Source organism: Myxocyprinus asiaticus, chromosome 37, assembly GCF_019703515.2.
Source record: "Myxocyprinus asiaticus isolate MX2 ecotype Aquarium Trade chromosome 37, UBuf_Myxa_2, whole genome shotgun sequence".
NCBI classification, from domain to species: domain Eukaryota; kingdom Metazoa; phylum Chordata; class Actinopteri; order Cypriniformes; family Catostomidae; genus Myxocyprinus; species Myxocyprinus asiaticus.
Window position 1 is genome coordinate 40,864,397 of NC_059380.1, and position 22,686 is coordinate 40,887,082.

The 22,686-nt window shown below is 37.6% G+C and overlaps 1 protein-coding gene across 1 annotated transcript in view; it reads left to right on the top strand.

The window, feature by feature from the left end:
• Positions 1–22,686, top strand: part of LOC127427555 (nidogen-1-like) — a 44,635-nt gene that overhangs the window by 13,557 nt on the left and 8,392 nt on the right. Inside the window, exons 3-14 of the mRNA XM_051675184.1 lie at positions 2,284–2,513; positions 2,871–3,229; positions 4,385–4,525; positions 4,774–5,025; positions 5,397–5,597; positions 6,691–6,924; positions 9,674–9,811; positions 11,024–11,152; positions 11,295–11,438; positions 14,956–15,081; positions 21,782–22,021; positions 22,105–22,277. Of these exons, the coding sequence (XP_051531144.1) occupies positions 2,284–2,513; positions 2,871–3,229; positions 4,385–4,525; positions 4,774–5,025; positions 5,397–5,597; positions 6,691–6,924; positions 9,674–9,811; positions 11,024–11,152; positions 11,295–11,438; positions 14,956–15,081; positions 21,782–22,021; positions 22,105–22,277 (2,367 nt within the window). The remainder of the gene's footprint in view (positions 1–2,283; positions 2,514–2,870; positions 3,230–4,384; positions 4,526–4,773; positions 5,026–5,396; positions 5,598–6,690; positions 6,925–9,673; positions 9,812–11,023; positions 11,153–11,294; positions 11,439–14,955; positions 15,082–21,781; positions 22,022–22,104; positions 22,278–22,686) is intronic.

Below are 22,686 nucleotides of genomic sequence, written 5' to 3' on the forward strand. Positions count from 1 at the left end.
TGGGATTGTCATATAGTGCCTGTATAGTTTTAATAATTGTGTCATGTAAAACAAATTTGTGTAAAAAAGAAAAATCCAGTTAACTGAATCAAATGCCTTTTCAGCGTCCACGCTTATCACTGTTGCTTCGATTTTATGTATTTTAATGTGATCTATGATGTGTAGTGTCCTTCATATATAAACTTGTGTTTGGCATTGTTGTATAAAACCTGTCTGATCATTATGTATCAGCGTGGGTAGGAACTCTTCTAATCGTTTGGCCATGATAGAGGTAAATAATTTATAATCTACATTGAGAACAGATATTGGTCTAAATGACCTACATTCCATTTTATCCTTGCCTTCTTTTGGTATGTCTGAGATTATCGCCTCCTTCCTGCTGGGTGGCGTTTGCGCTTTTTGTAAAACCCAATTCAGTGTGGGGAGTATGGCAGGAGTTAGCTCATTTTTTAATTCCTTATACCACTCTGCCGTATAACCATCTGATCATGGTGACTTGCTTAACTTAAGCCTACTAATTGCAGTTTTTTGTTCACCTTCAGTTATGTCAGCAGTCATCCTTCTATTTTGTTCTTCATTTAAATGGGTAGCTCTAGGGAGTCTAGGTAGGTGTCATTTTGGGTTATACTTCCGACTGGAACTTTAGAGTATAGAGTTTTATAAAACACTTCGAAAGTTTCCTGAATTTCACTTAGTTTATTTTTTTGTGTCACTTTTGTTCTTGGGTCCCTAATTTTATGAATTGTATTCTCTGCTGTTTTCTTTTTCAGTTTCCACGCCAGTATTTTCATAGACTTAGATCCACTTTCATAATGTCTCTGTTTCAGAAACATTAGAGTTTTCTTGGTTTCTTGTGTAGCTAAACTATTAATTTTGTTCCTAATTTTTCTAATTTCTTCTAGTGTATCCTGTGCTAAACTCAATTTGTGTCTTTTTTTCTAGTTCCTTCAACTTGTTATGCAATTCCTCTGTTTTATTCCTTATTTTTTTCTTATATGAAGATATTGCTATGATTTTCCCTCTTAGGACAGCTTTCAGAGTATCCCACAGAATAGGAGGTGAAACCTTTCCATTATCATTAAATTCTAAGTAAAGACTAATTTCTTTTTTAATTTGTTCCTTAAAATAGGGATCATTGAGTAGACTTTAATTTAGTTTGCATGTAGTATTCTTTGGTCGCAGGTTAAAATCAACAGATAAATATATATGTGCATGGTCACTTAAATCTATTGTCCCAATTCCACAGGTGTGTATTTTGTTTTTATCTTTTCCAAATGTTATGAAATAGTCTATTCTTGTATATAGAGAATGGGGGGCAGAATAATACGTGTAGTCCCTTTTGTTAGGGAAAACGTCTCTCCATATGTCAATTAGATCAACATCCTCAAAAAGTGTTAACTTTCTTATGTAGGGACTTTGTTTCATAAGTTTCTCTACCAGAAGAGACTAACTTTGGTTGTAAGTGTATATTTAAATCTCCCCCACATATCAAGGGACCCTCTGTTTCTGTTGTGATGATATTATGTTGAACTGTTGAACTGTTGCCTTCTGGCCGACGCTTCAGAGCTCTGAGCACCAGAACCGTCAGGCACAGGAACAGTTTTTTCCCTCAGGCTATCCATCTCATGAACAGTTAAAACTGCCCCTTTGAGCAATAATTAACGTGCAATACTCAGCTTAGTCTTTTTATATTATCCAACAAATCCTACCTCTTCTGCCATTACATTCCCTTGCACTGTATTTAACTGATTTGTATTTAGATTTGCACTACATATGTGTATGTGTGTGTGTGTATGTATTTGTGTGTCTGTATGTATGTGTGTATGTATGTGTGTATATGTATCCCAGGGTGATACCTCAAGAAGTTGGTTGAGAAAATGTCAAGAGTACATTTGAAGATGCTCAAATATAACACAGTTTTGATTTATTTTGGATTTTGTTTAGTCACAACATAATTCCCATAGTTCCATTCATGTATTCCATAGTTTTGATGACTTTACTATATTTCTAAAATGTGAAAGAAAATAAAATAAATAAATAAATAAAATTAGAATAAAGAAAAAATAAGTGTTTCAAAACTCGACAGAGAATCGACAGTACCCCCCTAGATTTTCCTTGTGCCCTGCCCTGGAAATTTCTCACACCCCTATTCCACTGAAGAGACCATTTCCCACCCTAACGTGCAAAGTATACTTCAGTTAGACGTAAACGCTAGATGTCTGCATACAGGACGCATAATGCAAATTTTCTAAACCTGTGAATCCATTGCATAATCTCTTGCAGAGAAACACCTTTCAACTTGTTGTGGCAAACATGGAGTCAGCGACTTATGCCATCCTGCTGTACCCTGAAGAGAGCATGCAGTTTGTTTCCACACTCATTGACGGTGAAGATCAGCCAGTTCATGTTGGGTTCAATGAGGGTTTAGTCTCTGGCTGGTTCAGTTGGTCAACCCAAGGATCTTATTATCGTGTCACTGACGACACTGAGGAGTCAGCTAGTGCTCTGAGGAAGTAAGTGCTAATTTTCAACGTAATTTATTTGTATGTTTTTTGTTTGATTGGATGCACTGCTTTAATATAAACAACAAAATATATAGGACATTTATTCTCCCCCCTTTTAACAGTTGATTAGCCTATTTATTTTACCGTCTTATGCTTGATAATATGGTTAGTTGCATTTTACTATTTGCATTTAGCATGTTTTATTTCCTGCTGTCTGCAACCCTGTCAGAACAAACCCAAGAATTATTTATGGTTTGTGAGAACTATCAACAAGTTGAGAACTGCTGCTTATGGAGGTATATCTTCATTCCCCCAATGGTCTCATTAAATATTAATGTGTAACACTCCATTCTTCAACATTTTCAGAAGAACTAACTCTGGCAGACATGGTGTTTGGGTGCATGAGATTGGTACATCACCGTTATTCACCTCTGTCACGCCTGGAGTCGTCACAGAGGTGGCAGAGGTCCCCTCAGAGGAGACCGTGACAGAGCTGCCTGCTTCTGAAACGTCGGCCACATGGGAGATGTCACCGAGATACTATGAAGAAGAACTTGAGACCTCTGAGCCGCCTACGTACAATATTACCACAACAGAAAAGACCGATTCGAGCACCCCCGATCAGTCTTCGTTTCGATATGTGCAGCCGCGCCGACCACAAACGCCTCAACAGCCTCAGAACCCTCAGGTGTTGATCATCGATGATGACAACCTGGACGTCAACGGTGAGAGATGCTTTCACTGCATCGCAAGCCCTTTCTACATTCAATCATGTGCATGTCTGCATATTTATTCAGTGGCTGAAATACTTGATATCAGTAATTAGGTTTGACTAGTAAAAATGTTAATTCCTGAAATAAAAGAAATGACATAATTAATTACGTAAAAACCCATTATTGATATCAGACATGAAATTTCAACTAGTGAAAAAATTATATAAACATTGATATCTGTAACTGCATTTTCACTAGTAGAATTTCACAATTAACTTCTTACTAGTGTGTGTCACTCCTGTTCAAAATTCAATTACAGATATCTATAATACATTCATTACTAGTAGAAATTCCAGTTACACATATCAGCAAGGCACTTCTTACTAGTAAAAATGATATATTAATTATATCAATAATAACACTGTTTCTAGTGCAAAAGTCCATTCCTGATATCAACAATTGAATTAAAACTAGTAAAAAATTTGGATTTGTGATATCTGGAAATCTATCTCAAGTTAGGTGTGGTATTTCTGATATCTGGAGATTTCAGATATAAATAAAATAGAGTAATTAAAGAGATCTAAAAAGGCTTTCTTGCTAGTTACAATAATATTAAAGATATCTGAAATTAACATTGTCACAAGTGAAAACCAAATTACAAAAATCAAAAGTTTGCATTTTTACTAGTTGTGATTCAGTTAAAGTATTAGTAACAATGTAATTATTGATATCAAAAATTTTCATTTTTACTAGTAAGAAGTAAAATGCATGTGTGTATTTGGAATTTTAGCTATTAAGAAATTAATTGTACATATCTGTAATTGTGTTTTCAACAGGAGTGAATGACAGTTAATTGTGAAATTCTACTAGTGAAAATCCTATAAAAATTCAGGCAAATCTTTCCATGAGTAATGACTTCATTTTTTATATCAAGAATTAATGTCTTTACTGGTGCAAACCTAATTCCTGATATCAAAAATATGCATTTTTACTAGTAGTAAACTTTCTATCTTCTATCTTTTTAAAACAGTTTTGCCTCAATGAACAGTCCTTTTCTAATCTGTCTTTCTAAATTATATTTAGATTTCAATTCACTCTGCTGTCAAACGTTAACACCTCAACCATAACTAAATTGTGTTATTTTTTATTTTATTTTTTTTTTTATAGTTTTTGCGTATAATTATGAGACATGTTCCAGCAACAAACACAAGTGTTCTGCTTTTGCCGACTGCAGAGACTACACCAATGGCTACTGCTGTCACTGCAAACCAGGTTACTATGGCAACGGCAAGAATTGTGTCGCCGAAGGTAAAATCAATATTCAAACTCGCGAATAATTAAGTCACAGCATCATTTGAACACAACTCAGAATATGTGATATCTACTGATTGTGTTTCAATACAATACAGCTACTTTTGGAAGAACAATGTATAAGCGTCAGAGCTTTGGTTGTAAATAATATGCTTTTATCTGTTCTTACTAAGCAACAATAAATCCATACATTTTTCGTGTCATATTTGAGTTGAGAATGAGACTCTTCTTTCTCAAATCGACAGGTAAACCTCAGAGAATGAATGGTAAAGTCAACGGCAGAGTCTACGTTGGTAACTCTCCCTCTCCGGTTGAGTTCTCCAATAATGATCTTCACTCGTATGTGGTGACCAATGACGGGCGAGCATACATCGCTGTCAGCAGTATTCCGGCCAGTATTGGACCATCTCTGCAGCCGCTGCCATCTCTCGGAGGAGCCATTGGATGGGCATTCGCTCTGGAACAGCCCAACTATCAGAACGGCTTTAGCATCATCGGTACAACCCGTTTAATGCTTGTGTGTCTACCTCATAGCTATTTTTTGCTTGTTTACTCCAAAATTCCATGACATTGCAAGATATTTTTGAATTGCAAATCCTGGAGGTCCTGTTTGAAATTCTTTTCATCTCCCAACAACACCATATACAGTAAAGGTCTTAGCATTCCTTGATCTGCGCACAAGCTTTTCCTTTGAGTTTCTGTTCCAACCCATGAGATCCAGCTTGCTCCTGTTCCTCTGAATCGAGTAAAAACACATGCTCAGGGTCTTGCCCTACTCAGTGATCCCTTGATGTCTGAGGAGCTGGAATTCTCTGGAGCTCAGGAGGTTTCTGGGCTCAGTTCCCTCTCATTCTTTCTGTGTCCACAGGTGGCGTGTTCACCCGCCAGGCTGAGGTCACCTTTCAGCCTGGCAGTGAGAAGCTGATGATCAGGCAGGAGTTCAAAGGCATTGATGAACACGATCACCTGGTGATCAGCACAGAACTGGATGGAAGGATTCCAGAGGTGCCTCATGGAGCCACAGTCCAAATCGACCCATACAATGAGATCTATCAGTATTCCAGCAACTGTGAGTGTAATATCTTTGGAAAGATAGTGGTGCTCAATAGCTCCATAACCTTTAAGTGCAGTCAGAAATGTTGCAATTTTGAACTTTAATAACCAAGTCGTACCAGTGGAAACTGATTGGGCTTGACCCAAGAATGGGTCACAGGACAGTTCTGATAGAGTCCGATATTTAATTTTTCTTATCTGCTGGTACTGGTGCTTCTGACAGTTTGTTTATTTTATTTTTTGGCTATTTTCGTATTTTGTTTCTGACTTTTCTTGCTTGAAAGTAGCTAAACATGCTTACCAATTGCACTTGAAGACAGTTTAATTTCACTTTGGTGATGATGGCATTCTCTGTTTAACATGTAAATTCAATTAAAAAAACCCTTCAGTCTGTAAGCATGAAACATACTCTACGCAAGTATGTAAACAAACATTTCTATCCATGTGAGCTCGATTTTGTGCACCATTGCATTTTGAAATGTGATTCTTGACTGCAATTTATAACACAATAGAAGTACACGTTGCATTCTCAGCATTGCCACAAGGGGCACTATAATAGAAATTAAATGACTGGTGCAGTAAAGAGCCATTCAGACCGAATGCGTTCTTGTGCAAAAAGCTAGATGGAGGGCAACGAGTAGAACAGAATGCAAGTGTCAAAATGTATTTTAATTAGACATGGCATCTAAAAAACTTGGTGCTCCTGCGCGAGACGCTGAAAAAACAGGCGCAGCGCAATAGTCAAAGAGTCTTGTGCATGTTCGTTACATGTTCGCTCTAAACAGCACATAGCAGTTTGAAGAGAATCTTACTGAGCACGTTAAAGTGTGAACATTTTGTTTATAGCTAGCTACCTGAATAATGACATGTCTGTTTATTAGCACAGATATTTGAAAGAAATTCTATCGCCCCCTTAAGTTTGGAGGTTTGCACAACGCAAGAGTTCATGTCAAGAGTGTAACAGGATCGCACATATGCATTGCATTGGTCAAGTATTTGCATTTGCGTACTTGTGTGAAGTATGTTTCTTGCCTAAGTTTCACCACACAACAACTGCACAGTAAAAATTGCTAATGTGGAATCTGTCTCTAAACACTTTATCTTTTCAGTGATAACGTCGTCTTCACGGCGGGACTACACCGTAATCATGCCTGATGGTAGCACACAAATGCAAAGCTACTTGTGGACACAGAACATCAAATTCCAGAGCTGCCCACATGAGGAGGTCATGAGCTCTGTACAGCCCAGCCAACAGCTCAGCGTTGACCAAATCTTCGTCATGTACGACTCCAACAACCAGCTGATCCGCTATGCCATGAGCAACAAAATCGGCTCCGTTCACAGTGAGGAAACTTCTGTTCTTAAACTAGAATTAAGCAGCACACTAAGGCTACGTCTGCACTAATCAGTTTTCATTTGAAAACTCCATTGTCAGTTTCCTAATGGCATTGTTTTCCAAAGATTGCGGTACTAGAGAGCTCTGTCTTCGGCCAATTTTATAGTTGGTGAGAGACGTTAACAAAGCAAAATCAATGTATTTTCAAATGTAAATGTATTAGTGTGGGCGTGGCCTAATGCAGTACTTGCGGTTTAACTCGGCACTAGGTTTTGTTGTATTTATGTTGTATGTTAACTTCTAAAGACACCATGGAATCAGTTTTGTTTTTTTGTGGCATAATGTTTGTAAGATTTGATGTTATCTGAATGTCTTTCTATTTTGTGAATAATGGACCAAAAATACCGATGACTCATCTTGTACTCAGGGCTGTAGACAAATTTTTGTCCAATCAAATCCTCTCTAGAATTATCAGTGCCAGCTTCCCAACTTGCGAATTATGGTTTAAGACTGACATAAACTAAAGGCTACTGGCTATTTTTTTAAAATATAAGAAATTTTTCCACATTTTTGAAAACTTTTTTTGGAGTTTGTCCAAAAAAAAAAAAAAAGGCCAAAAATCCAATATTGTAAATAATTTTGAAAAATAATTTAAATTGATCTGAACTTTATATATATATATATATATTTCATATTTATCTTTTTTTCATATTTAATAAAAATGTTGTGGTAATGCTAAAGTGTGTTGCGGTAATGAGGTAAATTAACACAAATAATTAAAATAATTAACTAAATAATTTAGGTGGCAAAATCTATCATTAAATCCATTGCCTTACAAATATAGCATCAGTTGCAGTAATGAGATTGCATAGTATCAGAAACAAGTCATATAGGCACTAATAAAATATTACACATTGATTTGGAGTGTGTCCACATGAAGCTTCTCATTACCGCAACACAAAAAAACTTGGCCAAAAATCTGAAAAGCTGAGTATTTTGAAAAATAATTAACATTTATTTGAGCTTTACATGTCAACATTTAGTAGAGCTCTTAAAAAATGATCAGTACTCACCAAATTTGTTTTAAAAAAAAACATTTATCTCATTACCGAAACACACCAACTAATTTGCACCTTGTTTTATATATACACTGTGTGTGTGTGCGTGTGTATATATATATATATATATATATATATTCTTTTTTATATCATTTTAAAAAAAGTTGTGGTAATGATAAAGTGTGTTGCGGTAATGAGGTAAACTAACACAGAATTAAATCCCTTGTCTAACAAATCTAGCATCTGTTGTAATAATGAGAATGACCTTTTTTTCCAATGGTTAGTTTTGTTTATAGAACATTTAACGTTGCTTATTTTAAATCTGGACACATAATGAGAAAATTACCCTGAAAGTTCTTTAAATGTCTAAAATAAAACATGAAATCTTTGATATCTTTATGTGCATGACGGAGCACTTGTATATCCATTGTTCAACTTTCAGAACATCAGTTCATAATAATTTTTATATTGAAATCTTCACTGCCATGGTTCAAGCTTAGTTTCATGAGAATTACCCTTAAGAGAGCAAACAGTCTTCAGGCAGGTTTTCACATTTTAGAATGTTAAACAAGTGAATCTGCTTTAACTCACCCACTGATATTTATTACTGTGTGAACTGGGGTAAAGTTTGGGTCATGGCGACTTATGTAAGCACATGTGACTTGTGTCGGGGGATTCGTCCGCTCCGTGACTTCAAACAGACCCCCCCAACTAGCAACCGTCTGCTCGCAACACCAGGAAGGATAACATCTTGATGTTCATTAAATCATCCAGTTTTTCTTATTGCAAACGTTCTGTGGTGGTACAATGGTACAGAAATGTATCAAATAGTAATATTTAATAACACCATATTCATATAATTGATTGTAACACAGTTCAATGGAAAGGAGGAGGCAAGAACTGGTTTGACGATATAAATAATAGTTTAATGATAAACTTCTCCAAAAAGACAAACACACACACAGGTGTTGGACAACTGTCCGTAACTCTCTCTCTCCCGCACTGCCGTCTCCGGTCGGCCTTATCCCTCTCGGGCTTAATCAGCCTTATTAGGGGCCGGGTGTGAGGAATCACGACCCGGCCCCGCCCTCCGCCCTGCCACATTGATCTTTTTTGTAAATGTTGTTTTATGTAGATCTTAGTCCTAACCAAACATGTTGCGAACAATGTTTTGAATAGAAACATTGGGTTTCTATTGAACTTTCATCTGAGGAGACAAAACTTAAACCGTTGATAAACCAATATATATATATATATATATATTTTATAAAGAGCAGTCTGATTTGGGGGGTTTTAGTAGCACGGGGGTTTATGCTCTCTCACTCTCTCTTGAATTTGCATGTAGAAATGAAATAGTTTATAAGTATTTTATGATTCAAATGACGGTGAAAGAGTCTGGTTTGGCTCTTCAACTTCTGTGGGCTTTTATACATATATACATATTTTATATATACTCTCACTGAGCACTTTATTAGGTACACCTGTACACCTATTTATTCATGTGATTATCTAATCAGCCAATCATGTGGCAGCAGTGCAGTGCATAAAATCATGCAGATACGGGTCATGAGCTTCAGTTAATATTCACATCAACCATCAGAATGGGGAAAAAATGTGATCTCAATGATTGACTGTGGCATGGCTGTTTATATGGTTTAAATGAATTCCTGCATTGAAATGTCATACGTGTTATTTCAGGTGGAACCCCAGAACAAAATCCATGTTTTACTGGCAGACACGGATGCGACACCAATGCCGTTTGCCGTCCAGGTCAAGGCAAAGATTTCACTTGCGAATGCGCTGCTGGTTTCACTGGTGATGGACATGTCTGCTATGGTAATACAGAATCATTCACAGATTTTATCTGTTATATATTTTAAGTCAACATTAGTTTTATTAATAAACATTCTAAGCACATTGAGTGAAAACCTCTGTTTCTCAAAAAGCTTTTGAAGACCTTTAGAGAGCTGTTGGATTGATCTCAACTCTGATACTGGTCTAGTTGTTCTCTTGTTGTAGACATTATATTATAATGAAATTTTGGACATCAAAGAACCTGCTGGTTCATAAACTGGAGTTTTCTCCAATCCAAACACACAGCGGAAGAGAGATCAGCCCAGACGTCATTGTCTGTTTATACAATGTTCTTAATTCATGAGATGTGGCTTCTCTTTGGTTCTGGGGGTACTTGGGATTTAATTTGAACAAAATATTGCTTTTACCTCCCAGACATTCAGTGTGAATTCGTCCGAACACTTGGCTGAGATCTGGGTCTTGTCATATGTCAAACTGCTATAGATAACACTGAACATGTGCACACAAAGCTGCTTCCTGCAAATATGAAAATGTTTAATCTCAAAGACCCTAGAAAATACACTTTGAAATTTCTTGTTAAGACTTTAAAGCAACCTGAAATAAAATCTGACCCAATTTACATCTTAAAGTCAACATGAGCGTGTTTGAACGTGTCTGTTTGAATTACAATCATTATTTTTGCAGTTCTGTTTGGTGATGCTATTGACACAGAAATTACACATTTCACTTTTCATTGTTTTACAATAGCTGTTACATACTGAGTGCTTTACTATTATTGTTTTAAAGGGATTCTTGATATAGCTGTTCAGTCGACATCGACCTTGGGTTCCTCAGGAATTTCGAAAAGGGTTTGGATTAGCAGTTTTCAATTTTTAGTAAAATAGGACTGTGGTTAAAATCGTAAAAAAAAAATAAAAAAAAAACTTAAGTTGCGAACAAATTGCTACATAACTACAACTACAAAAGGGATGAACGTTTACGTTTACTAAGGACGTTCGCAACTTTTTAAAGTATACAACGGTTTTAAAATTCAGTTTTAAGGTATGACTATAATTTATGTTGTCAAACAAAATGTGAAAATCTTTTAATTTAATAATAAATTGAAAAATGCTGTACTAAAACACATTGGAAACCCATGGCTAATTTTTTTCTTCTCCAAATTGAACAGTGCTATATCTCAAATACTGTGATAGACAACTGAGAATATATTAAATTCCAATGTCTCATTTCCAGATGTGGACGAGTGCTCAGAAATGCCTCAGATCTGCGGTCCATATGCCATGTGTAACAACCAACCTGGAACGTTCCGATGTGAATGTTTGGACGGTTTTCAGTTTGCCAGTGATGGACGGACATGTGTTGGTAAGAGCGCAGTTGTTTGTGGATATGTGTGGTTTTAGGTCTATCTGCTTGAATTCTGTTTTTTTTTTTTGAGAAAACCTCCCACATGAGCAAACCACCAACCCACTTCTAAACAGTGTTTGCATTTAAATCTGTTTTATAGAAATGGATCGTCCTATAGATCACTGCCAGAGCAGAACGCATGACTGCGACATTCCGGAACGTGCCAGATGCAGCTACACGGGGGGTTCCTCGTACGTCTGCTCATGTCTGCCGGGGTTTGCTGGAGATGGCCGCGCCTGTCAGGGTAACTGTCTGAATCACTATTGTGTTCAAAAGATCATAAATGTGAGTATAAAAGAAAACATAGGAATATTTTTTTTACCGGAGGAATAATTGTTACCATCATGACATCATAAAATGGATGCTTGATCCATTCAAGTCCAAAAATCACCAAGTCTGAGTGTATTAAACACAACCAAAACATGTATAGGTTTATTTTTAGGGGGCAAGCACTACTTTTTTGAACTCCTAGACAAAAGTGTATTATACGTTTTTTGATAGACCACACCATTCCTGAATAACGCATCAACGAATTAGACGGCGAGCATGCCAAAATGGACGTGAGGCTGTATTTTCGCAACACTTCAGCGCATTGACACGATACTTGCTATATGTCATCACAAGCATGACCTAACCTTACCTGCACAGTTTATGCTCCGCACCACCTAGTGGTCAAGAAAGATAGTAAAATGATATTTTTGCTTATAACTTCTGAATAGTTTTATCTAAAATCATGAGACTGGCCTTTTTGAATTTCTTGGGGTATAACGAGTCGAATGATACCCAATTTTCATATGTTGGCCATTTTTAATTGTGTCATAAGATGTTGTATTTTACAAACGCATTGGTGTATCGTTATGAAACTTGGTGTGCATAATCAGCACTAGGCCCTGAGGGTACCTGTAAAGTCTGGGGCCAGTGCCACCTTGTGGTCAAAAGTTATAATGAAATGTGTAAAAATGCTAATTATGTTGGATTAATTTTGCCTAATTCGTAATCAATTCATCCTGTGACTGCTCTCTTTAGATTCCTTGGGTCATGCCAAATGCGATGATAGCCAATTTGCCATGGTCGGTCATAACTCTTGTCTGCCATTTTAAATATTATTGAAAACCTACTTTTTCTAACTCCTCCTAGGCCGTATGTCCAATTCACACGAAATTTGTCATATCATCTAGGGACACTCAAAAAAGTTATTAAAAGCTTTTCGATATGCCAAACGGTTCTCGAATAGCGCACCAACAAATTGGATGGCAAGACGGCAAAAATATTCTGAGGCTGGATGTCGGCGACGCTTTGATTTACTGACATGAAGCTTTGTGTATTTCATTGTCACCACACTCTGACGGCACCATATACATTTGTTGACAGCATCATCTGTTGCTGCTTGCAGCTATATTTTAAAAAAATAGTTTAATTATTTAAATGGTTCAAATTGTACTTGGTGAGTTCATATTTTTTTCTGGGACAAACTTTGTATTTTCTCAAATAAAAAGCAACACTATAAGGTCTGTTGTAAATTCTAGTGGAGCTGCCTGTCTAGGCAACATTTTTAGGCAGCATCATGATTACGATAAGGCAATGCTAGACTGCATCGAAACACGCTCAATGAAAAACAATGAAGAGAAATGCTGATTATAAATAAACGTTTATTTTTATACTGCAAAGCATCAACAATAAAATCAAATTAGAATTAGACTGAATATATTTATGTGCTATGTATTTTTTATAATGTTTTTTAGAGTGTTGCATTATTAGCTGAACAACATGCTAAAGTCACGCTCTATTTGAATCCGTGGCCGCTGGTGCTTTTCAATAGTGGGGAAGTACAAACTTTTGATTTTGGTGTCTGTCTTGTTGCTCCCAACAGCTGCACAGACTGCTACTCAAACAGTGAAATTTCTTAATAAAACAGGCATAATAGACCTTTTTAAACGTTTGCAGGGTAATCCTCGACAGCGGTGAATGAGAGACCACAGCAAATATTATATTCACTTACCCATTTGCTCCAAGAGCAAAAGAAAAAATCCACTATTACATTTGAATGACTTTCCAGAAGAGGGAAAAAATAGAGAGGGGTTGATTAAGAGAGTCAGATGGGAGAAGATGATAAATTTACTGTCACTGTCTCAGCAGCTGTAATAGAAACACCCTCACAGCTGTAGTAATTAATTTTTTTAAACTAATCCAGGGTAATATAGGCATAATGTTATAAACTTGCACTCAATGTTTAAAAAAAATTATCATATAAAAAAGTTTGCTGGATTTACACTGCTAAATAAGGCGGAAACGCATCATCACGGCCTGTGAAAAAGGCCTATATATGATTATAAAAGATGAAAAAAACTTGGTATGTTAGATTACAAATACACTGGTGGCCAAAAGTTTGGAATAATGTACAGATTTTGCTGTTATCAGAAGGAAATTGGTACTTTAATTCACCAAAGTGGCATTCAGCTGATCACAAAGTATAGTCAGGACATTACTGATGTAAAAAACAGCACTATCACTATTTGATAAAAATCATTTTTGATCAAATCTAGACAGCAGCCATCACTCCAACACCTTATCCTTGAGTAATCATGATAAATTGATCATTTGATACTAGAAAATCACTTGCCATTATATCAAACACAGCTGAAAGCTATTTGGTTCATTAAATGAAGCTTAACATTGTCTTTGTGTTTGTTTCTGAGTTGCCACAGTATGCAATAGACTGGCATCTCTTAAGGTCAATATTAGATCAAAAATGGCACAAAAGAAACTCATCAGTCTAGAAATTCATCAGTCAATCATTGTTTTGAGGAATGAAGGATATACAATGCTTGAAATTGCCAATTGAAACTGAAGATTTCATACAAAGGTGTACACTACAGTCTTCAAAGACAAAGGACAACTGGCTCTAACAAGGACAGAAAGAGATGTGGAAGACCAGATGTACAACTAAACAAGAGGATAAGTACATCAGAGTCTCTAGTTTGAGAAATAGACGCCTCACATGTCCTCAGCTGACAGCTTCATTGAATTCTACCCGCTCAACACCAGTTTCATGTACAACAGTAAAGAGAAGACTCAGAATTAATATCACTGCTTTGTTAACTGCAGTAATAATCTGTTGCTGCAGAGTAACATATAGTATTTTAGAAGGTCTGCACTCCACTCTCACCCAACATCAGGGCCCCTAAAGGAAGGAAATACTGTGACCCCAACAGGAAATGCTCGAATCTATGCGCCACAACTGTGCACGTCGTTTATCACGACTGTCTTCCTCTTCACCAGTTTGTAATGACTGAGTTTGGACAGATCGCAGCTCATACCCTGAACATGTTCCTCAGCCTTAGATAATCACGCTGAGATTGCTTGGTCTGAACGGCTCCAGCTGGTTTTGTGTATGTTGCACAAGGGCTACACATGTATGTTTGAATGCCCATGGGAGCGCAATGCAAGGCAGAGGCTCTGCGGGTAGACATGCTTCATTAACGACATTCAACAGATGTGCATTCCTCCTTATAGAGCGTTGAGTCAAGACTTACCAAAAACTGTCTGAACTAGTTTTGCATTTTCTTAAAAAATGATAACGGTGTTCCAGTTGCACACTGAAGTGTAATATTTCAAGTTATGGGTTTGAGCATACCTATAACCCTAAGGGTGACCAATAGTAATCATGACACCACTAATAATAGAACAAGTCATCTTAATTCTTTCATGATTTTATCATTTCAATTCCTGATGGCGTTTTCTCTTTTTTGTGTGTCATGCAGATATTGATGAATGTCAACCTGGTCGTTGCCATAGTGATGCCATCTGCTACAACACCCAGGGTTCTTTCACCTGTCAGTGCAAGCCAGGTTTCCATGGCGATGGCTTTAGCTGCACACCTGGGTCTGGTAGGTGTTAGTATGTTTAATATACAGCATTGGTTCTTGAAGGAACATTCTAGTTTTTCACCTGGCACTGCAGCACGTCCTCTCGATGACGTCTGAGCCGTTTATACTTATATGATGTCAGGTGCGCTCACTGCGCTGTAGTCATGTAAACAAAGACGTTTTTGCACACACGCCAAATTCAAATGGGTGAAGAGATGGTAAATAATGGCAGAAATGTACTTTTTGAGTGTGCTATTATATATTTACATTGCTCCTGCAGCAGAATCGCTTATTATTTATTAAATTTTTAGACGTTTTACAAGCATATAGGTATTATTATAATGTTTTATGTATTTTTGTGACAGAAAATATACAGAAAATAACAGAACAATTGAACAAGTAACAGAGCAGCCACCCACACTTAACTAAAGTTAAGATTATGATTGTTTTTTCTTTAAAACAACTTATCTCTCTTCCTCTCCCACTCATTTCTCATCACTGAGAGCATTTGTTCATTTGTGAGGAGATGCGCCAGGAAGATAAGAGCTCTCATTGTGTAATTTTCTGAGTTTGTTCCTTCCTCCCCTCCTAATTTGTCCTCAGGGATGAGGGGGATTGGACGGGGTGGTTTACATTATCATATGGTTCTCATATACAATGCTGTTCAGTCTCGGCACACCTGCTCCAGTCAGTGGGCCAAGAATTCATCTGGAATCTGTTTCTTTTTCTGCATGTGTAATATATACTGTACAGATCTTCAATGGAAGTGATTGCTCACACAGCTTGGTCATTTTGCCAGTTACGTAACATTCACCTGCTGTCAATCATTAAAAACATTAGATATAATCCGGTGAAAAAAACAAAAAACAATTCCAGGTCAAATTATAACCAAAGAAAAAAAAACTGAGAAATGTTCTTTTAATAACAAATAAATATAAATATTTCTATAATTGCTTAAATAAAAAGCATATTTATGACCATTAAGATTTTTTGCATTGTGTCATTTTTTTTGTTCATGACAATTTGACATGACCCCTCTTATTTACTTTAATGCAACTTTACTTTTAATACATATTTACATCCATTATAAAAATAGATTTAATTGGGTAAAAGAAATACATTGTATTTTGCTTTAATTTTGAGTTTGACATATACATATACACAATATTGACATAAGTTTAGTTTAGTTTACACTTTATTAAACATTCAGTTTGAAACTGTATAAAAATGACAGACAAATGTATACAATAAATAGCCATTAAACATAAACAGTCATAGGTAAACATTAAACATAGGAAGACATATAAAAAGAAGCTAACAACCAGTGTTGGGTAACGTTACTTTTAAAAGTAACTCATTAGAATATTGCGTTACTCCTTAAAGTAACTTAATTAAAAAGTTACTTTTTATGGAAAGTAAAGCATTACATTACTTTTGCATTATTTTGGCGTTACTTTTTTCTCACCTCCACTCTCTCTTCTGCTATGCTATGCATTCCATACAAATAAGTCATGCATTGCATACAAGAGACATTACAGGTCATGCTAGCTACTGTACAACACTCATGTCAAAACAACATAGTAAACAAACATATTTAGAAAGTAGGTCTTCACATCATATTTATAATAAAGAATCAATAACATGAATATGCATGATTTGTTTTACCTTCAACATGGCAGCCAATATGAATAATGAAGAATAACCACTGTCTTACCTAAAGCAGCAAAGTCCAACACTTGAACCTGCATCATATGTCATCATATGCTGTGCCCATCGACAATGCCAGAGTCAGGATAAAATTCAATGGGGAATGCCAGTCTAACATGTTCAAGGAATGTGTCTGATAATAAAAGAATATTTTTCACTTAAGTCATCTCAGTGCACGCTTGTTTTGAGTTGATCCACGGTGCGTACAGACGCCACTGGTTGATCACATACATCTTCTAAGGCGAATGTTGATACAACTTGAATGGAATCGTTTTTAATCAGTGGCGAATTCTCAGGGCTAGCAAAGCCTTCTCTGCTGGCCTAACATGCCAAATAAATAAATATTTTTCATCCTTTCATTCTCAATCACCTTTTTGCCTATGTATTTTTAATTGCTTTCCACTCTTAATTAATCTACAAACAAATAGAGAAAAACGAAAAGTTTATCCAGTCAGAATTTATTCCTTGATGCTTACAAGCAAAGTGTGACAACTGTTTGAGCTCCACCCAGTCAGGCCTTCAGAATTTCCACAGAATCCCTCAACAGTGTAAGTGAATAGGCATCTAAAGTCAGATTGTCAGATTCATCAGCCAATCAGATTGATTTATTTCTTCTTGGTGGGTGTGATCTTTAGGCTATGTCCCAGGGGAGGCCTTCTAGCTGGCCTTGAGTGACGCAATCACGCTTTAAGTGATGTAATTTGAAAGTGAAGAGCACGAGATCTGTCTGATAAGTCGGCTGTCATCACTGCTGGTATTGCCGTTGAGAAAGAGATCCTTATGGATTTAAAAACACGAGATGTTCTGCATGATCGTGCGATTGCTTAATTTATTAATCAGGAAAGGAGGACTGATTTTCACTTCAAGCAAATTGGTAAGTGCTTTTTGCATTGTTATAGCAACATCAGGAGTTTTCTAAGTGTAAATTAGGCTGCTTGAGCATTCAGTGTCAGATCAAGTTTTGAAAAGTAGTGTTGCGTTCCATTCAACTCAGAAAGTCGGATTTTACAACTTCCTACTAGGAAAAGTGCAATGGAATGCATCTTGAAGTCAGAATTACAACTTGTAGGCTCGTGCACAAATTCTCGACTCGAATTCGCCGAGATGCAGGTGCATGATGTCACATAAACATGTGGACACTCAGGAAGATATACAAAGTAAGTGATAAACGTTCACTTTATTAAGTAATATCAATAAATGAGTTCATTTCCACATTACATGATATTAAAGCTTGTTTAACAAACGCCTGCAGAAACAGGTGTATAAAACATTATAATCTCTTTTGATAATCATAAACTCCTGAAGCACAAATGCTAGCGCTGCAGCATTGTTTATCAGTTGGGTTGCTAGGAGACATCTCTAATGAGAGTCAAATGCCTGCTAAGCTAATGGGAGCGTTGCAGTTCCGAATATGGAATGCATTTATTGTCGGAGATATCAAGTAGGAATATCCCTCATCCAACTTGAATGGAACGCAACATAACCGTGTACCCTGACGAAATGAAATTTATTGCAAGCAACATTTAAATCACAAATATTATTAGATGGATTTTTCCAGGTATTATAGACCTCCTTGTAGATTCATTTGAAAAATTATTATTTATGAATGTCTGTTCGGGAGATGTTCATTTCACAAAACAGTCATGCTGCAGTTAAAATTAGGCTTGCTTGAGCATTAAGTGTCGTTTCAAGTTCTGGCTTTCGTTCGTGGACGTGTTTTTAAAATGTCAGTTGTATTATTAGTTAGCTGTAACATGATGTATGATGCCCAAAGGCGTAGGGTGTCTTATCCATTGTGAAACTGTGTTTTCTTAATGGCATGAATCACACTGAAAGCCTAGACTTTTAATGCACGGCCCACCACTGTTTTTAATGCTACCAAAATGTCATAAAAACGGTTTGTTTCATGAATGAAACTACTTGTTTATTATAAAACAAAAATGTAGAATATTTGTAGAAACTAAGACATTTTCTCTGCATACACAATTGATGTAGAATGTTGCTTGGAGCCTCTGATCCAGAGTCAGCTTTTCTCATCCCATTCTCCCAGTTACGGGGAGCTGTAACATGGAGCAGTTTGGCTGCATAAGTCAGTGAACGATTCTACTGTGTTCCAGCGCAGGTTTTCCCCCCTGGGAAAATATTTCACAACACTTATATGAGTCTGTCTCTGTCTGTCTGTTTTTGTTTGAGAAGCGTGTAGTTTTCTGCTAATCTGAGGGCAGGTGTCTCGTCGCTGTCACACTGATGATTACAGCCCCCATCCCACCACGAACATCAGCCCCAATAGTTTCATCCTAACTGTAATACCCTCTTTTGTTCAGCCTTATGTCGTCACTGTTCAGTCCTGTAATGTGATTGTTCAGCTCCGCAACATCACTGTTCAGCCCTGCAAAATCACTATTCAGCCCTGTAACGTCACTGTTCAGCCCTGCAAAATCACTATTCAGCCCTGCAAAATCACTATTCAGCCCTGTAACGTCACTGTTCAGCCCTGCAAAATCACTATTCAGCCCTGTAACGTCACTGTTCAGCCCTGCAAAATCACTGTTCAGCCCTATTAAGTCACTGTTCAGCCCTTGAACATCACTGTTCAGCCTTGTAACATCAGTGATTAGCCCTGTAATGCCACTGTTCAATCCTGTAATTTGATTGTTCAGCTCCGGAACATCACTGTTCAGCCTTGCAAAATCACTGTTTAGCACTGTAATGTCAATGTTCAGCCTTGTAACATCACTGATTAGCCCTGTATTGTCACTATACAGCCATGCAACATCACTGTTCAGCCCTGTAATTTCACCGTTCAGCCCTGCAACATCACTGTTCAGCACTGTAAGGTCGCTATTCAACCCTGTAATGTTGCTGTTTAGTCCTATAATGTCACTGTTCAGCTCTGTAACATCAGTTTTCAGCCCTGCAGCGTCACTGTTCAGCCCTGCGATGTCAGTGTTCAGCCCTGTATCGTCGCTGTTCAGCCCTGCAGCGTCACTGTTCAGCCCTGTGATGTCAATGTTCAGCCCTGTATTGTCAATGTTCAGCCCTGTATTGTCACTGTTCAGCCCTGTATCGTCACTGTTCAGCCCTGTAATGTGACTGTTCAGCTCTGAAAAGTCCCTGTTCAGCTCTATAATGTCGCTGTTCAGCCCTGCGATGTCAATGTTCAGCCCTGTATTGTCACTGTTCAGCCCTGTATCGTCACTGTTCAGCCCTGTAATGTGACTGTTCAGCTCTGAAAAGTCCCTGTTCAGCTCTATAATGTTGCTGTTCAGCCCTGCGATGTCAATGTTCAGCCCTGTATCGTCGCTGTTCAGCCCTGCAGCGTCACTGTTCAGCCCTGCGATGTCAATGTTCAGCCCTGTATCGTCACTGTTCAGCCCCGTATCGTCACTGTTCAGCCCTGTAATGTGACTGTTCAGCTCTGAAAAGTCCCTGTTCAGCTCTATAATGTCGCTGTTCAGCCCTGCAGCGTCACTGTTCAGCCCTGTATCGTCACTGTTCAGCCCTGTATCGTCGCTGTTCAGCCCTGTAATGTGACTGTTCAGCTCTGAAAAGTCCCTGTTCAGCTCTATAATGTCACTGTTCAGCATAGTAACATTAGCTGTAAAGATGGTTGTCTCTCTCGATTTATTTCCCCTCTTTTTTATGTCTTTAAACATTATTCCTCTTTCTAACTCTTAAAGGCATAGTAGAGAAAAAAAAGTGCATGTTTTTTAAGGATCAAAGAGAGGGTGGAAAACCTTAATTAAGATTGTTTTTGGTGCACTTTGATTAACATTTTAGGTGAACCTCAGAGGGGGAAATAAATGCTTAAAATGTATGACATGAGCCCTTTGAGTAGAGGAGTCAGAATGTGTGTGTTTGGATAGATTGTGTTTAGGACATGAGTATGTTGTGATGGTTTGTGGTGGGCTGCAGTGGGTTGGGGACAAAGTTTGGTCACATAGATTCCGTATACCAGATGTCACTACAGTCCCATCCAAAGAGCCCCCAGGGGCCAAAAATCCAGACACGATGAGTAATTGTTTACCACTCTTGGGTCTTAGATGGAATAGAGTGTGTTTCATCATATCTGACTTCATGTCATCTATAGCGCTTAATGTATTGTCTGTGTTTAATTGTAAAAGATAGAACAACATTTTCCACCTTCTCTCTGACCCTTAGAATTAAAAAAGCTTTATTTTTGCTTCAGTACCTTTAAGATTTCCATGTGTAAACGGCCTCATGGTTGGCTAATCCCTTCACATGTGATATTACTGAAAACTCTAACTCATGAGCTGCAGATCTGTTGTCATATTAAATAAAGTTTATAACTGTTGCATCCTTCAATAATAGCATCTTTGTGAAGCTTCATTACTCTGTGACTAATTCATAAAACAATGTGGCACTTAAACTGTTAAGATCAGAATTGATCAGGGATCTTGTTAGAAATACTTCAGCTACTCATTTTTAATGTTAAGGCTCTTCAAAAGGATCTGCAAAGATTATGAAGATGAAGATCCATGAAGATTTTGAAATGAATTTTTATTAGTTAAATTTTCATAAAAGGTTTGGTTGCACAGGAAAGGATGTTTTGAGTTCTAAAAGTTACATTGTCATGCAGAACAATTTTTATTTCAGAAGTGGATGGATTACCCTTTAAAATATCCTCGTAATGGTTTCTTTAAAGCTCTTTAGGGTGTAATTTGTGCGCCACTAATGGCACCACATGGAATTGCAAATTCAAACTCTCTCCTCGTCTCTCTTTGGTTGGTCAAACAGATGGTCCTGTCTTAAACTCACACCAATGATCGAGCCAATATTGCTTTGTCGGACTGGTTGGAATGCTCAAACAAACAGAGCAATATTTTGATAAAGTAACAGTGTTTACACTTTTCGGGGGAATCAGCCTTTGAACTTATGGTTGGCTATAGTTGAAATTATTGAAAAATGACACACTTCATCTAACATCTGTTTCAGGTTTGTGTGGGGGTTTGTAAGAGGTTGCGTGTTAACCGATTGTATCTGTTTATTTCAGATCATGAGAAGACGGCATGTGAGCGTCACAGAGAATCGTCACTGGCTGCCTCCTCTTCCTCTGGTGGATACTTTTTCTTCCGACCGCGTCCAGCTGTCGGGCAGTACGTGCCCACCTGTGACAGCTATGGTGCTTACGAACCCACGCAGTGTCACACCAGCATCAGCCAGTGTTGGTGTGTGGATGGATCTGGACAGGAAATTCCCGGTTCTAGAACCGGACCAGGCAACAGACCCATGTGTAAGCACACAGACCGACTTGTGTCCTAGCAAATAGAATGTTACATCGCACCTTAAATGACGAGCCCCTTCCTCTTTCCATAGGTATTGACCACAGTGTGGCTCCACCCATCATTGGCCCCACCCCGAAGCCTGACATCAGCCCATTGGCTCCAGGAGCTAACATCTTATTTGCTCAGAGTGGAAAGATCGACTACATCCCATTGGACGGCACCCGAATGAATAAAGATGAGGCAAAGACCATGCTGCACATACCAGTGAGTTGAACTTTCTCCCAGAGCGTGTTATGAAGCTGTTTATCTTCTCGAACTTTTGATTCAGACTGTGTAGGTCAAATATGCTTCTGTAAGAATATTATACACAGAAATGTGGTAAAACGTCAATTTACTGCCATTGTAGCCCACACCAACAGACACAATCTCCAGTCATGACTCAGCATGTCACATTCCAGGAAAACTAGAAAACAAAGAGACAAGTTTTTTCTTTTGTTCTTAAAAAGCTGGTCAAACTGAGGCGGCTTTGATTTTACACTCAGTGTGGGTTCTTCAGAATCTTTGGAGACAATTACACAATTCTCCTTCCAGAGTCACTGCAGTTTGTCTGGTCTCTTCAAACTGACCATTCAGTCACTCAACTACAACAACTGCTTTCCTGTTCAACATGGGC